Source organism: Chanos chanos, chromosome 3, assembly GCF_902362185.1.
Source record: "Chanos chanos chromosome 3, fChaCha1.1, whole genome shotgun sequence".
NCBI classification, from domain to species: Eukaryota; Metazoa; Chordata; class Actinopteri; order Gonorynchiformes; family Chanidae; genus Chanos; species Chanos chanos.
Window position 1 is genome coordinate 11022748 of NC_044497.1, and position 17605 is coordinate 11040352.

The 17605-nt window shown below is 39.8% G+C and overlaps 3 protein-coding genes across 3 annotated transcripts; 2 read left to right on the plus strand and 1 right to left on the minus strand.

Moving 5' to 3' along the window:
- Positions 1–1795: 1795 nt before the first annotated feature.
- On the plus strand, positions 1796–8797 carry c3h11orf65 (chromosome 3 C11orf65 homolog). The gene is made up of 9 exons (XM_030767564.1): positions 1796–1974; positions 6140–6263; positions 6408–6500; positions 6619–6672; positions 6849–7058; positions 7712–7845; positions 8073–8243; positions 8464–8519; positions 8646–8797. The coding sequence occupies exons 1-9, from the start codon at positions 1796–1798 to the stop codon at positions 8795–8797; spliced, it is 1173 nt and encodes a 390-aa protein (XP_030623424.1).
- A 360-nt stretch (positions 8798–9157) lies between these two features.
- On the plus strand, positions 9158–11674 carry ndufb4 (NADH:ubiquinone oxidoreductase subunit B4). The gene is made up of 3 exons (XM_030769428.1): positions 9158–9360; positions 11060–11206; positions 11529–11674. The coding sequence occupies exons 1-3, from the start codon at positions 9184–9186 to the stop codon at positions 11589–11591; spliced, it is 387 nt and encodes a 128-aa protein (XP_030625288.1). The 5' UTR covers positions 9158–9183; the 3' UTR covers positions 11592–11674.
- A 92-nt stretch (positions 11675–11766) lies between these two features.
- hgd (homogentisate 1,2-dioxygenase) lies at positions 11767–17605 on the minus strand. Its single transcript, XM_030769427.1, has 14 exons — positions 17440–17605; positions 16396–16467; positions 16116–16204; positions 15808–15913; positions 15566–15625; positions 15359–15450; positions 15201–15235; positions 14972–15051; positions 14785–14884; positions 14536–14660; positions 12757–12861; positions 12538–12664; positions 12246–12427; positions 11767–12129 (listed from the first exon to the last, which is right to left on the minus strand). Exons 1-14 carry the CDS (start codon positions 17452–17454, stop codon positions 11986–11988), a joined length of 1332 nt encoding a protein of 443 aa, XP_030625287.1. The 5' UTR covers positions 17455–17605; the 3' UTR covers positions 11767–11985.

The following is a 17605-nucleotide window of genomic DNA, read 5'->3' on the forward strand; positions in this document are numbered from 1 at the left end:
TCCTGAAAATCTCAATTCCAGTGGTAACACTACTGATATCCAAAATGTTTCTTTTAACTCAGAGACACCCAATGAACCCACAAGAAGTGTGACACTTGAGAATAAACTCAGTTATCAAAGTTCCATAAAGGCTGATGACCAGTACTTGTCCCCAACCACAGAACCTCCAAACAAGAGGACTTTCACAGACAGTCTTTCTTCTTCACCTAAGAGAGAGCACCCCACTGTTGAAAGGAACAACCCAACCCATGTGTGGCTAGAGTATCTTCAGTCCAAGCAAAGGTCTCTGTCAAGTAAAAGTCCTGAGGAGCTGAAAACTCCATCGTCTCCCAACAAAGCATTTAGAGGCATCCGTGCTCCAAGCATTTACTCATATCTGAGATCAGGCAGTCCAACTGTAGCCTCACCCGAAGCCCAAGTCACAAAGTCCTCCAGTCCACAGACGCCAGGAATAAGGACACATCACTCACCTATAGGAAAAGAACAAAACAAAGAACTCAGAGAGGGTGACCGAACACCACCCACAAGATTTACATTTGACCTCAACTCCCCATCATGGACAAGAGATTCATGGAATTCCAGTGGGCCAAAGTCTCTGCCACCTGATTTTGGCAACAGACCAACGCCTCGTATCAGTTCATCCCCCTACTCTACCCTTATTTCTGCAAGATCATCTCTTGGTAGTGGCTCACAAGGGGTCTCCCCTCCACCTGTCACTCATCACGTTAGATGCAAATCCCACAATAAGTCAACAGAATGCCCTGATACCGTGAAAATGTACAGAAGATCTTACCCACTCTCTCGTACAGCTAGTGTGGTTCTCTCACCGTCAGTAGAGCAGGCTACTTCTGCTAATGAAGCCATTGTAGCCAGTAGAGCTAATAATTATTCATGTGCACCTTTAGACCCCTATGGACTCTCTTCACAATTCTTTCCAGAGCCTAGTGTTGTCAGGGAGAACAGGGTCTCAATGGTAAATACTGATACTGCACAACCAAAGCAGAATGCTACACTCATTGGAAATTGCTCCCAGCAAAAGTATGGATGGATGTCAGCTCCAAAGGTCACTAACCTAGACAATGATCAGAATCTGAATTTCACCACGACTGATGTCTCACCACTGCTGAATCAACACAAAACTAAAAACAACCCTTTAGTTGTGAGTGAGATGGTGCACATGCATAATTATGAGAGTCTGCTGGAAACACAGCCTTCAAACTCAGATGACAGACTTTCCACATTAGGTAGCCAGAGAGACTATACATCAAATCCAGCTGCAAAGAAAGTGATTACTCCTTTAGTCGAAGTAACAAAACATTCTACTCACTCTAAAAACAATAGTAAAGTGGACCAAATGCTCCATCAAATTAGACAGACATTTAAGGTCAAAAGCTCTGACAAGGATATTCTGAAAAATACTAAGGACCTATCTCAGCACTCTGTAACTAGTAGTAATCCAGATAGGAGCAGCAGACAGGAGGAGAAATGCCCTAAGAATAAAGAGGTGCTCAAATTGTTCAATTTTGAAAATACCATGGAGCGTAATCCATCTACCTTTCAGTTTGAGCAAGACCACATGTCATCTATGACATTTAAATCCACTAGATCTGAAGAGCCCAGATTCCCACCTAGTCAAGACAGGGCTACTGATGAAAATGGAAATAATTGCTACAGAAAAGATTCCGGTCCATACCGGGCACAGTCCGATCATGGAAGTCGCTATGCCACCTTACCACAATACAGGAGACCTTCAACAAGTAATGTATTCTCTGTTTTCTCTTTTGATTTTGACGACATGGATAATGACAAAGTGTTTTATAGCAACAGGCCACCGAGGAGAAAAACTGCCTCCATGTGTGACCCTGAGGATGTTTATTATCCAGGCAGCACCCAGTGCAGTGGGAAACAGTACCACATGGGAACTCATTTTTCGTCCTCTTGTGCTGACCTGCGATATGGACTAGAGAAGGGCCGGTCCATTTCTGTTAGTAGCATAGTTTCAAGTCGCCCGTCTGGTCCTGGACGCATCTCAATGGGTTCAAAGACAAGTAGTATGAGTGACTCTCCAAGCTTTGATGAGATTATTATCAGTAGTACCCATACAAGCATGGATGACACTTGTAGTTCACCAATGTATAGTCCAAATGCAACCACTAATCCTGGTGTTTATACCAGGCATACGGGAAGATTACCAGTGGTTGGGTACCGTCGGAGTCCAAGCCAAATGGAAAAGTCCACCCTCCCGTTGGATAAAGAGGCAGACCCAACCCCACCTCCCTCTCCAACCTTTTCTCCTACATCCCAACGCATATCTCGGGCCCGCAGTTCTTCCACGGGTAGTTGGACATCCCAAGAGAGTCTTTCCCCTCGTTGTCTCCTGCCATCCAAGAACTACAAATCCAGTTTGTGTGTTTTTGAGGAGTCAAGTTCTGAAACCACCACAGATGATGAATATTATCTTGATAGTGATGATGGGGAAAAAGAGACACAACTGTAGATACAAACAGAGGTTTCATGAATGTTTCACTGTTTCGAGATTGCACTTTTATCATTTGCTTTAAAAATGTATTGTCTTGTGAGCATTTGGTCTTCAAAGCCAAACTTGTGGGACTGTTAAATTTTCACATTCAGCTCGGAGGTCTCATGCACTAATAAAAAGGGTTACTTTAGGGTTCAATCAATTAAATGCTAGTACAATTACTATCAAAAATAATAAAATACTTAATATATTGTTTTCCACATCTTGACATGAGTATTGACTTTTGATTGTTTTAAGCACAATATGATACGCTAAACCACTCTTGTTTTATTTTTTATGTCATATTAATAATGTACAAATTATTCATTTGAGCACATTTCATGTGATGCTGGTAAGTGCTTTTCTTTCTGAAAATTGTTTTTGTCTTAATTTATTATGCATTTAATCCTTCTGAATTCAGTGTCCAGATCTGTTGTTAGATATGTTGCATGTGAGCTGTGGAAGGAGACTTTTGCTTTCCAGTCATAGTCATGGTCTGGGTCATTTGACTTTACAGGACATATTAAAAAATACCCGCCAAGAAGCTACTGTTTGTACTTTTGTGTTTTTTATTTGTATATGTCCAGGGGTGGACAGTAACAAAGTACATTTACTTGAGTACTGTACTTAAGTACATTTTTCGATTATCTGAACTTTACTTGAGTATCAGTTTTTTTCTGGAGACTTATGACTTTTACTCCACTACATTTCTGTGAAAGTTCTTGTTACTCATTACCTTGAAGTGTAGCTTTGAAGTCAGCGGACGAATTTTCTTTTCCTAAAATGTGATAGGCCATATTGTGTTCGTCACGGGAGAAAAACCAATCACTCCTACTACATCACTAAATGTTCCATGTTCAGTTTCTCGTTTCCGCTTTTTAAACCCTGGACTTGTAGACTTGCTTAATCACGATGATGATGATGATGATGATGAAAAAGATAACAATAAAACACTATAATTGTTTCTGATTCACAGAAAACACACATGCACACACACTGCCAGAGCTTTGTCAGAACATTGCCATGCTGTTTTGTGGGGACAGGGTGGGGTGTGTTAAATAAAAAAATGAAAATGACAATAGCTGTCCTTATGTCGATTCAATTGTGTTTCTATAGGCTTTGTAACATATTCCACAAACTTTTTATTCTACAGATTCTACAAGCAAGTCAGTGCATTCAGTAGATTGTTTCAGAGTCATTAGGTTATGTAAATGCATTGTGGCAACGATGCAACAATGTGTTGACATTAAAAAGAAAATTACCTTTGAATACTGAAGTATTTCTAAAAGCAAGTACTGTAGTACTTTAAGTAAAAAAATTGACTTAACAACTTTCACTTGTATTGGAGTAATATTTGACCAGGGGTATCTATACTTTGACTCAACCACTCTGGAAAACCACTCATATGTCTTATGTCTTCTGTGATTACGATATTTATGGATATGTCAGGTCTTCAGCATTTGTGACAGTGTAGGCCTATGCGCTACAGCAAATAACACGTGGAATCAGCCATTTGTTTACATAAATACTAATGTAAATGTGGCTTGTAACATCGCCTGCTTTTTCGTATAGCACAGTTTTCTATCAATGATAATATGTGTAAATCACACAGATATTATGTCCGATAAATCCTTTTTTAAAATTCCTAAATATTAATTACGACTCATAATTTTGAGAGAAGCAGCATAATTATTCTACAACATTTACGTTTCTCTAATTGCGTGATGCCTGTATGATGCCTGATTTTGTATGATCCCTGTTGCTGTAGGAGTGGTAGGCAGGTCTGTGCAGTCGCTGGGTGTGTAATGAATGCCAATCCCTGTTAAATTTAGTGAACTTGAAATAGACAGATATTTGTCGTTGCTGACACTTTCAGTTGTAGAAATCAAAGGTATCCTATTCCAGAATGATTTCTTGATTTCGAATTGTAAATAATGGAGTGAAAAAAATGTTTTCGCGTTGCTTAGGAAACGTGCTTCCAGTGCACAAACGGCGGAGACAAGTTTCAGAGTAGGGCGGAATAACGTTGTCTCTCAGTATTTTCACCTATAAAACAGTTAAGATAAAAGAAAATATATCGTAATTGTTATTTGACCACGTAGTTTTTCGCTAGTTTCGCCGTTCTCGCCTTGTTGTAGTATGCTTTAAATAGCACTGAGTCAGTGAATATATCTCCCTGTAATCACGGAGCCAAAAGTCGCTGTCGAGGGAGCTGCGTGCGATGGTACGTACGCGTTTCAGCACCAGTCTAAACTCACACTTTCAAATAAAGAAACACTGATGCCTCAGGCGCGTTTTAACCTTTTCATACAGGTTAATCCTATAATAACACAGAACATCACATATGTCGGATTTGCGATCTCCTACCCCACCCAAATTAAGAAATATGACGAAGGAGCGTCTCAGCCCAAAGAGAGCTCCCTTGCTTTACTTGTTTGTACGATTACTTTTTATGTATTTATATACATTTTCCGTGTTTGTCTTTTCCTTGGCCAGCCAGCTTGTTGTTAAACGGATTGCCTACGTACTCGATCATTCAGCTATGCTTAAATCTAGCGCTCTTTTTGTGTAGCAGCTTGCAGATGACGACATTCCCTTTTCAGATAACTAATTATGCCGTTTCAGCTGCGTGGTGTTGAGACGGCGTTCTAAAAGAGCCTAAGTGCTCTTTCTGACAGAACAATGCTACAGCTGAAACGTCTCAGTCATGTCATGAGACGACCTGTCTGAAACGGTTACAAAGGTAGCAGGATCACTATCACAGAGTGAAGCTTTTCGGAAACGCTTCTTATTTTGAATTATTTTGGACACATTTGCTCAGAGTTGCAAATCAGCATAACCGCTGAGAGTTTATTTGGGAAGGAGATGGTCTGTGCTCAACTAAACACCCATCCACCCCAATCTAGAGCTGCGTTTGAGGGGTGAAGCAATTTGATAGTGCAGACCTTCCGCTAGGTGACGATAATTAATGCTGAACTGTAATTTATCCAAAAATTTTCCCAAATCCCCACTTTCTTGAGCAGTTTAATTGTGAAGATGGCATAGAACGATGTTTGGTTATGGGCAATGGTTGAATAACTGGTCATAATTTCAGCATCTTTTCCCTTGGACATAATTTTGATACATAAGATTAAAAGTAAATTAAAACTGGTCTATATATCATTTTAACATACTTGTTCTTAAGATGAGCTGATGCTTCAATTCCTTTGTTTTTCTTTTATTTGCCGAGCCCAGATAAGCATGGGAAAGAAAAGGTGCCAGCACATTCTTAACAGGTTAGCTTTTTTTTTTTTTTTTTGATATTTCAGGACACACCCATTAATTCTGTTCATTTATTAGAAGATTTAGGGAAACCATGAAAGGCCACACTCATTTGTGTCAGCTTTGTGGGATTGATACACCAGCTTGAAAGTAAACTACAAATATGAGCTGGTGAATAATTATCTGTTTTCACAAAGTTATATCAAGTTCTGTAGATATTTAAGTATGTCTAAGATAATTATAATATTTGTGATCGGACTCCTAAACCTTATGATCTACAGCCATAAATTACGTACATTTTGATTTAAAACCTGTCAAATCACTGGATTTTGACTGTGCTAAACTGAACTAACCCCACAGTGCCCCCAATGCATCTCTTGATGATGATACTTCATTGGATGAAATCATTCCTCTTGACCAGAGCAGTAATGTACCTTATGACTGGGCAGCAAGAGTCATCCAAAGAACATGGAGGAAGCATGTTGTTAGTAACAAAATACATAAAAAGCTAAAAACATTCAAAAACTGATGTATGCAAATAAAATTCCCCTCCAGATGAATGACCATGTGTATACTTAAAGTCATATCTTTTATATCTAGAATTGCTATTTTCTGTTTTATTTTTTAGGCCAAAGTTTTGTTCAGACACTTGAAGAACATTGTTAGATTCCATAATCAAAGTGACCCACGTCCTCTGCTCAGACATATTAATCCAAGAGAGGTAATTCTACCAGCAAACTTTAGTAGTCATATCAGATTTGTAATTACTGTGCTTTAATGAAACACTCTGAGCCATAACTGTAGACTGAATTGATATGCGTGATGCTTCGGTATTACAGGCTGAAATCCTCGATGTTGCTACAGGGGCCTACATCCGTTTCAGATTGGGTGGAGTAAGTACTAATTTATGAGATTACAGAATTATAGATTAGTTCCGTTGGTGAATTCCAGAAATTGAGAATAATCTACCATTAGTTTACATGTTCTATGGGTTGATTACGTTGAAATGTATTAATTTTGGACTGCTAATTTCATCTTTTTGGTTAACGGATCATTTGTCACTTTCTAGACCTCTTTTCCACCAAACATCTACTACAAGATTTTCACCCGTTGTCCAATTGTGGATTTATGTGCAAGTAGCCCACGTGACTATACAAGTGCACAGCAGAAGAAGCCTCTCCCACGACAAATCTATAATTGCCATCTAGTCACTTATGATGATCGCTCTGGCTGGTACTGTCGTGTGGAGAATAATGGCTGGAGATTGCTATCTCGAAAGGTTTGTCAAAGCTCTGCCGTCAGCTCCATTACCTTATCAATATTATCGACCTCGTACCATCAGAGGATATTTTTACCTGTTGTCAGATATGTTTATTGCTTGAAGATTAACAGCTGAAGATATGAGGAAGAGGTTTTCAAGCCAAAGAAGTGATATCTCACATATTTTACACTCTGTTTAACACAGCAGGATAATATCCAGTCAAATCTTGATATTATCAATATCTGATAATAGTCAGTATCTGGTCCAGTCAAAAAGAGAAGTATGTAGTGTTAATGTCAACGCTTTGTGTAGATAAATTATTCAAATATTCAGCAAATATATGATTTTGATATTGGTTTGCTGAGGAACTGTGTCAGAAAAGAAATTTAGCTCTTGAAACAAAATTAAGTAGTGATTTGCAAGCATTTGGAGCAAAGGGAGACAGTCCTCATCTAAACAAACACATCTTGTACACCTTATCAAACTATGGAGGAAGACTGAGCATTAGATTTGGGTATGGTGCATATGGATTGGAGTGTGGCTTTCATGACGAGGAGTCACAATGTATTTTAACATCTCTGATCATCATACTTTCTTGGTTTGAGAATACATTTGTTGTTGCTCCCTTTTCGATGAATGCAATATGCTTCATGTTGTGGTCATGTGATCAGGAGACCCCTCTTGGAGATCCCATCACTTGGTTAACCAGTCACAAGAAGCTTAAGTTCCACTACTCAAAAATGTGCAGGCAACGAGACTTTGAGAGGAAAAAGAAGATCAGGAAAATTGAGTGGATGAGGAAAATGTGAGTGCATGGGATTAAATGCTCATTTTAATTTAATTAAATATTTTCAGGTTCTTTACAAACACTTCCAGCACTGTGCACCCTTTGTGTCACTCGTTTTCCATTACTGTAATGCCTGGGAGCGTATTTTTTTTCTGTGCTATTCTTGTGTGCATTAAGCGCACTTCTGTCATTAGCTGATGGTGATAGCACTTTCTGTGCTTACCTGTAGTACTACTCATGCACAGGTATGAAGTGGGGGCCCTACATGCTCGTACAGAGCACAGAGAGACAGCAGTGCTGGTGGAAAGGTCGACGGAGGGGATGATGAATGCTGTTGAGCAACTGGGACCAGATCACGTCGCAGATTGGGAAGTGGATGAGTTGGTTGAGTGGACCAACGCACTCAACTTTGATGAGTAATTTAACTCCTTTAGAAAAATAGACATGGATACACAGACAAAAAAATTAGGCACCCAAGACAGCATCACAAATATGCTGGTAGAACCCACATTCACATGTAAGGCAAACAGTTTATGGTCGATTCAGTGCACCGAGTCAAGTTGTTTATTTCAAATCCTATTCTGGACAAAGAATTTTTTTTTTTTGTTCACTTGTGCTCATAAACCTTTCATTCAGGTATTTAAATGAATGGAGAGATTTAGGAACCAGCTACTCCCCACAAGCTTGCAAAGGTATAAAACAGGGTTGTCTTCGTGGGTTCACTGCTGTACACATATTTACCATCACACCACAATAGTCTTCTTATAGCAGCCTCTGCTGGGTAAAATGAGTCCTGAAATATCTCCTTTAATTCACAGACACGCACACGGTCCTGTGCAGACCTGATCCCTCTGAGTTTGCCAAGCTAAGTCAGGAGGATAGTCAGCTGCCTGCAGACAGCAGCACCCTCCACCTTTATGAATCAAGTCTGATCAAGTCAGAGCAGTCAAGAGTCAACCTGTCTGACTGATAGATGTGATCAGTCCAGAGAAACATACATCACCACTAGTGCCTAAACTACAACACTGAGCATGACTAGGTAGAATATACGTGATAATAAATTACGTGTATATATCTAGTATGATCTCTGTTTCCTGGTTGTAATAAATTATGCTCAGCATATTTGTTTATTTGCATTGTACATTTCATTTTGCATGTATCTTAAATGCTATGCTTGCTGTGCTATATGCTATAAATACTATACATACGAAAAGAGGAGAAAATGGAAAAAAAGAAAAGCAAACGAAGGATTAATCGTTCTGACGTATGTACAACGCGAGATTTCGCTGGCTGTAAATCACGAGGAAAACACGGTCCAATCAGATGAGGTCTTGTTGCCTCTAAGGGCCGTTTGCTATGGCGAACTACAAAGAGGCACCCTTGGCCACTCGGCCAAAAACATTAGACCCTGCTGAATACTTTAACCTCTCGCCCGAGTACAGACGGATTGAGGAGGATCGGGCTGCACTTAGGGCTCGGCTGAAGAGAGAGTATCTGATGCAACTAAACAATCCTCACAGGAAAGAACTTATTGTAAGTACTCCAGGTGAAAAAGCTAGTTGCTTATAGTAAGCTAACAGCACTAATATTAGCTGCCTCTTGGTAATCAGTGATGTTTTCTGTATCCAGCATTCACTATATCATTGGTTTATATTTCAGTATTTCTGTTTATTTAGTTAAGTAACCGTTGTCTCAGGAGTATAATTACTCTAGATTTGTTAACAGTAGGTTGCGTTGCCTGTCAGTTGAGTGACCTTGAGCTAACGCTAACGTTACTTGCTCGCTAGGATAGATCATTGGTTGTCAGACCATTCCTCAGGGCCCCGGCTTTGTGCATCTTTATGTTCGCCCTTTATTATCACAGCTGACTAACCAAATCAAAGCCTTGTTAATAAGGTGATCAGCGGAATCGGGTGTGTTAATCTGGGCCTGAAACAAATCCGTGTTTAAGTCTGGAGGGTCTTGAGGAACAAGTTGAGGAACGCTGGGGTAGACAGTAGTTTGAAGATAATCAGTATTTCCCATTCTTACGCACTCGTATGCACCTAAAATCTATTGTTGCTTATACTACTCATAAAAACGCCATAATTGAGATATGAGTAGGGGATCATTCGCAAATAGATTTTGAGTGGTTTTGGATCCCTTCAGCCCACACGCACATAACTACGACCTCGGTCAACTGAGAGGGACACGCACTGAACGTCAACCTTAGTACAGGAGCCACTAGCCGTCTGTTACTTAGTTGATCAGTGACAGAAAATGATGCGTCGTTTGGTCGTACTTTACGCCGTTTAATGTGAACAATGCATCATTTCATATTTGTGTTATGAAGGTATCACCTACCTGTGTGTGATTTTCCACAAGAATTTTCAAACATTTAGCCAGCATTCATGCAGAGCTGCAAGATGAAGTACAGCGTCACGCTACAATAAGAATTGTTTGGCCACAATAAGGCTTACGGTCACTCAGTATTCTCGGGAAAAAATCGTTAGAATAAAAGTCCGTTTTAGACGTCTAGACTGTGTACATAAACAGTAAAAACACAAAATAAATTAATAAACAAGAAGTAATTTGTCTTGTTAAGCAAAATAGGTGCAGCAAAGTGCCATAAGCTGTTTTAAGAATAATGTGTTGCTTATTAATTTATTTTGCAGTTACTGTATTCTGTTGCACTATTTCCTATAATGGAAATAATGTACCGTTGCCATACAGATGGCAATGTTCCAGTTAAATTTTTCTGAAACTGTGTTGCTTTTATTTCTCTTTCAAACAAAACAGCATGAGCTCAACTCAGATTTGAATGATGAGGATGTTTTTTGACATTCAGGGAATAACCACTTTACCGGGTAGATAAATATAAAATTATGCTCTTGAGAACAATTTTGAAAATAAGAAGTTACAAATCTTTTTGAGACCAGTCTTTTACGATGTGGCCTCTGACAAGGGCACATCAGTCATCAACAGACACCTGTTATTCAGACCAAAGTGTTATTAAAGCCTTCACTAGGTCACACCGGGAGAAAAGATTATCATTCATTCAGAATGTTTAAGCAAAGCATGCCGAACATGTGCACTGCAACATTAAAGAGGTAAGGGTATGGGTATCAGTATGGCCAGTACTCAGTATCAGACTGAAATATAATTATGTGGTGTCACTCAGCGCTAATTAATTTGTACTCGGTAGCATCAGTGCGTTCATCACTTAAACCATACTTGCATTGCTCATTCGTAGGAGGATCCTGCCCTCACAAGGTGGACGCACGCACGTACGCATAATATATATCCCAACTTCAGACCCTCAGCCAAAACCTCGTTGCTTGGATGCTTGTTTGGGGTTGCTCCCCTGATTATGTTGTACTTCGGGCTGAAGACAGACCGCGTAAGTTGGGACAGTTTCTCATCCGACACATCACTCACTCCTTTAGCCTCCAGGTTTATGTGTGCACTTAAGTCATTACCTTCAAATGATGCAACATACATAAGAATGTAAATTATAATTATAAAATAGTATTGTTCAGTAGATCATGTGCCATATTTATATACCATCTCGTTCAGTTTTAATTAAACTGACAGGATTATAATGTTTGTGTGTTTAAAACTGTTTTAAATAGATTTTTATGGGTTTGATGTGATTTAGCAGGTAGAATATTTTAAATGTTCTGGTGTTTTTGTCACTAATCATTTTTCCTCAACTGTTTCAGGACAAGAGGGAGGAGAAAGTTAAGGCAGGAACCTATCAGCGCCCATACAAAATCTCATCCTAACTGTAATCTATAGAATTCCATGACAGATGTCTATGATGATGTACTAAGAAATTTGTTTGAATAAATGTCCTTTATTGTTGAAATGGTTTTGTGAGCGTAATGCTGCGTAAGACTTCATTGTATTGTTAACTTGTGTATTTTCGCATTTTCAGGCTCGAAGAAAAAGCCAGGGATCTTTTAGGGAAAAACAATTTTTTTTATTACATGAATTTAACTTTTTAAATTTTGTTTAACTGTCTGTTCCAAGAATATTTCAGATGATAATCTCATTTACAGTTGGGTACATGGGTACATGTGGGGGGGGGGGGGGGGGGGGTTTGAGAACTTCTAACTTAAATTCTGCAGGTCTGTCTTACATAACCTGTGAGGATAAACAACTCTCATCTATGCAGTTTTACTTTGCACTGGGTCTCCAGTTTGGATTGAAGTGACTTTTGAGAGGCTCCCAACATTTGTAGTAGCTTTTGTCCAGACGCTGACATGTGTTCAGTCCCCACTTGGTGACTGCCATGCTGAAGGACGACTCAAACATGAAAGCCTTTGGTGGAGAAATTAGAGAACAGATTATCAGATACAAACAAGATAATGCATTTACACAACATGGCCACATAAAAATAATTGAGGAGATATCTGTTCATTTCTTTTCATCTTTACCATAGTGCCTTCTGCAACCCTTTCCGGCTTGAGCGCAGCTGTACTGTTTTTCTCAAAGCAGTCTGCGTCAGGGCCATGAGGAGTCATCATGCTATGAAGGCTTGCTCCTCCTGGCTGGAATCCCTCTTCTTTTGCCTCGTAGTGTCCCTTGATCAGACCCATGAACTCGCTCATGCAGTTTCCTTTAAAACAGACAGGGGGCGCTCTGAGACAATAGTTTTCGTAAGGTAACCTGTTCAAAAAACACATTATATTTGACCACCTAGGAAGACTGAGGAGAGCTTAGACGCACTGTGGTAGTAGGGGGGCCTGAAGGTATGGTCAGCCACACCCCATCGAGGAGGGAAAATGACAAAGTCTGCGATGGCAACGCCTGGACGGGTGGACTTGGCCGTCAGCACGGTGAAAATGGAGGGATCCTGAAGAAAGAGGAGGGATGGCTCGCATAATCTTACATTGTGATGGAAAGTTCACAATTTTTTTTTTCCTTTAGCAAATGTAGGGGCCTTACCGCATGGTCAAAGGCCACACAGTTGATGACCATAAAGTTGCTCAGGTTGTACTTGTAGGGTGTGTAATTTCCGTGCCATGCCACCACATTGAAAGGTGAGAACTCCTGTGATAAACAGGTATAATTTTATGTACAGAAGTGAGAAATGCCATTTAAAACTACTGGAAGAGTTATGATTCCAACCAAGTCGCTGAAAAAATTGACTAGAATGATTATTACCTTATAATGCTGGTACGTGCAACTGGTTTTTATGATTTAAAAAATGTGTATCATTTCCTATTGTATAACAAAAACTTTAAAATGATGGATATTTTTGAGCAGTTTTTATTTATTCACTTCTTTCAGCCTGCTATTTTGTTGGCTGTCTGTTTAAAAAGAAAACAATTAATCCTGTCCAATTTCTGAAACTTTTACTTCTCATTTTTGAGCTTGAACTTGGAAAAAAAAGGAGTGGTATTGTAAGGTGGTTATAGTGTGGAGAAATGTCTTTATCTTGATTGTTAAAAACAGCAATTTTATGTAGTCCTCTTCTGATGATGGTGCAGTGGAGACACAGTGAATGGTGACTGTAAAATCAATATAATTCATTACAACAGAGACTGCCTGCAATCCTGACCCCTGCACCCCCTCTTGCTACAACAGGCGCACAAACACACATATACAAACAACACAGATAGTCAGCACTACAAATCTCACCCCAAACACCTTACACACACACATACACACACACACACACTCACATATGACCGTGTCCATGTGTACAGTTACGCACATTCACACAAAAGCATGCTCAATGCACCCTGGAGGTTTGTGGGACCCCCAAGGTTTGTAATCTCACAGGCACTACTGTTCACAGGATAACTCCACCAGACTCCATTTAAATGGAGAAAAAAAAACACTCATACACACAAAACACAAACATATTGGCCCAGTCAAGCAAATAATAAGTTAATTTGAGCAATTTTAGCACTCAGCTGGAGGACAGAACAGCAGGACCATGCTGAAGCCTCCTCCTCAAGATGGGGTCTACCAACCTCAGGATTTAAGGTCGGAGAAAAACAGAAATAGTTCTGCCTGGAGAGAGAACAAGTCTTTGACCCAGGTCTGAAACATCCACAGAGACAGAGAAATCTAACAGGTAAAGAAATAAGAGGTCCAGACTAATCCCTCCCTGCATGATTTTATTATGAATAATGACACCACAAACACAGTGTGGTGCATCGATGCTGCTGCTTTCTATCTCTAAATATCTCCTGACAGCCAAAACAAGTCAATCCAATTACCTACTCGACAGGACACTCCGGAAAATAATTTCATAGGGAAATATGCTAAAATTAATGCTTAACTCAGGAAATATTTTTCCTATGAAAAGATGTATCTTGTGTTCCCACAAGGTGTGCTAATTAATTAAAAGTAATTAAGCTACACAAAAATTGGCTGATATTGGAGCTTGCTGATTTCATAACACAAAACTACTTTGATGTTTGGGGACCTTGCAAGAAACAATGCCATAATAAACGACTATAAATGGGAGGTGGTAGGATTTGGCTAGTTGTTTATTGTTTAGTAGCATTTGAGACAGTAGCTCATCATCCCATGTTTTTTCGCTAATCTATGTAATGAGCTGGATATATTGTTACACAGCAAGACCCATTCAGTGCCTCTAATAAGGCGTCGTGAAAACCTACTACATCAGACACGGATCCACTACATTTACTACCAGACAAAGAGCACATAACCTGATGTAAACGGAAAGAGCCAGTCATGCATACACTGTACCTGTTGACAGGAGAACAGCTTCCCTTGGTACTTATTGATGATGGTATAACCAGTGGCCACAGTACGGTCCTCATACCATGCCACAGGTACAAGGAAGTCTCTGGGGTTAGCTAATCCATTCGCACCTGAAAGTTAGGCCAGTTTACACAAGGGATTAACTGCATGCACACACAAAGTGCAGCACTAAGAAAATGGAGATTCTAAGTGCACTGTCTGAGGGTGTTATGAAGAGACTAACGTAGCCCCCACCTATGGGTCCCAGGTCTGGCAGCTCAAAGTGGGCACCATACACTTCCAAGATGTAGCCTCTTGTTTCTCCAAAGACATCCACGCTGAAACGCATTCCTTGCTGAGATATGACAGACAGATTAGCGTGGCCAGTAAAAACATATCAAGTCAGATTCAAGAGGTCATTTTAGAAACGCGACAATCTTACCTGAATAACAGAAATCTCGTTAGGCTCCACCATCATCTTTCCAAACTCTGTTGTGATCAGTATTTCACCTTGTTGGGGTACTGGAGTGCAGAGAAAAGACCAATCCAGATACTTTTATTATGAGACCATATTGTCCAGATACATATACCCCATAATGTCCAAATAGCACTCATGTCTCTTATCATTTCTAGTGTACTAAACCCAGCTAAAAACAGAATGTTGAACTAACCAATCAGAAAGTCACCATCTGAGTTCTGGAAACACCTGTTGAAAGACAAGGAGAATACTATGTGACATGAATTTAATCAGCATTTACTGTGTTATTGCTGATCAAGTGTTTTTCCCCCATTTTTTAGAACATTGAGAAGACACAGTCCATCTGCCTACCGGTCAGTCATTGAGGTGTTGCAGGTGTACACATGAATGGCAATCCCATTCCGAGTTTTAGTATCTCCTGCTCCACACACTGTGTATAATCCCTAAAAAAAACATGCAAATGTAGCTGGTGACCACAGTAGCCATCACAGAAACACTTCAAACAGACTGAAGTGCTAAATGATCATGACAAGTGTTGAAGCTTGGGAAAAATCTTACCGAGACAAAGTCAACCTTCTTCTCAGAGACTTTGGGAATGTTGAACGGCAGCCAGCGAAGCTATGCAAGACAATACAGATAAACAATATGTTACTTACATCAGAAAAATAAATGATTTTGATAAAGTCATTTGAAACTGTGTATGGTTACAACTAGGTGGGCCTGTCATTACAAATCATTGTTTTCTCCCTTGGTGTTCACTTCAACAACAAAAATATCTGCCTCTCTGTTTCTTTGATTACCTGGTTTGGGTCAGGTTCCACCTCATTCCAGTTCTCTGTGAGATAGCCAGAGTCCGTAGCAGTGAAGGGCTTGTGCTTCACAGATGGCAAGATGCGGTACAGCCAACTAGAGTCCAAAGAGATGTATGTCAGCATGATGGCAGCTATATGGCACTGCTGTCTGGAGCTTGGTCAAGTCACTATTTCAACACATCTGTCTATCAGTTGTAGACAGGGGACAGACTAGGAGACTATTCAACATGTGAACGAGTACTATGTCCCTGATACTTTCGGTTGTAATGCTTAGAAGACAAGCTAGAGAGGACTACCTTCTCTTATTGGTTGGCCGTGGGCACGTGAAGGCTGACCCAGATAATTGCTCAGCATACAGCCCATACGGACACACTTGTGGATTATTCTGAAGAGCAGACATTTCACTCAGTTAAATTGGGGAAATATATTGAAAAACAAGATTACGTTAAAAACTACAACAATGCAGCAGAACTTGAAAAACAAAATAAAATATCTATAATGCTGTTTCTTGTAACATGCTGAGGGAAGTGTGACAACGTAGACAGAACAGGTCACAGACAATGAACCTGAGATTACCTGTCCCTCAGGTAGGGATCCTGGGCATCGCGGGTCCTCAGAAGCAAACTCGTTTCCAAAACCACTCATGTACTACATAGGACAGACAATTTACTTATTAACAATAGTTCAACAAAATGAAAAGGTGTCCCCGTGACATCAAATGTCCCACAGATAGATTGGCTGTGCAGGGAAAGGGTTTTTTTTTCTGATGGTTTAATCAGTCGCTTAGATGTCGTTCTATGATCATGTGATCGCACTCAGTCTTTCTTTTTCCTCAGAGTTTGATTCAAGAACGTTTCTACCCAAAAAGTCGTGCTGAGTCATGCTGCATCTGCAAAGGCATGCTAGTCTGCCCAAAGCTGTTTCCAATTATTTCAGCGATGCGTGACATTATTTTCATGTATATATGACTTCTTCCACTAGTTCTATAAACTAATGCGTATCAACAGTCGTGCATACAGAATTTTTAAACAGATGTGGCGCACTGGCCACTGCATGTTTCACACGGAAAGCTGAAAAAAACTGAATCAATTAACAGAGCGCGTTAAGTGAATGACAACATCAAAGACTAGAACTTGGTGAAGGCTATTTACAATTAATTCATAAACAGCAAATACAATGTTCATTGTCGGATGACACTGTTAATTATCGCTTATAACAAGTCTTGAACACTTTTTCATGAGACTGTGGAGCACATCTGGGCGACGCCTCTCCTAGCGCTCTGATTGGTCTAACAGGAACGCCCCTCAAATGCTCATCCTCGTGAACTGGACATTTAACTTCAGAAATGCTTGCAAGTGAATCCAGTCGAAACCTCATTAAATTAAAAAACAGAAAGTGTAAAGACCATAGCACTGATAACTATATAACGCTGAGTATACGTATAAAGCATTTGTATAAAGGCCAAATATGAATGATATAACGACGCATTAAGTTATACAAAAAAGTTTAAATATTCCTTTTCAAATCTGTTGGCAAACAAGGCTACACGTATTAATATTACGACAGTATTGCTTGGTTATACCGTGGTCTAATATACATTCCTAAGATGTAACTACTTACTTTAAGACCAGCCATGTCAATCCTTGTGTTTATAAAACAGCTGACTTAAGTCTGAACACTCTTAAGACGTTTCTCCAGTCCTCTTATTCAGTTTCCTCTCCAGCAGCTCTGCATGCAGCAAGCTAGCTCTCTGTTGAGCAAGGAAAGGCTTTGGCTGAGTTTTTAA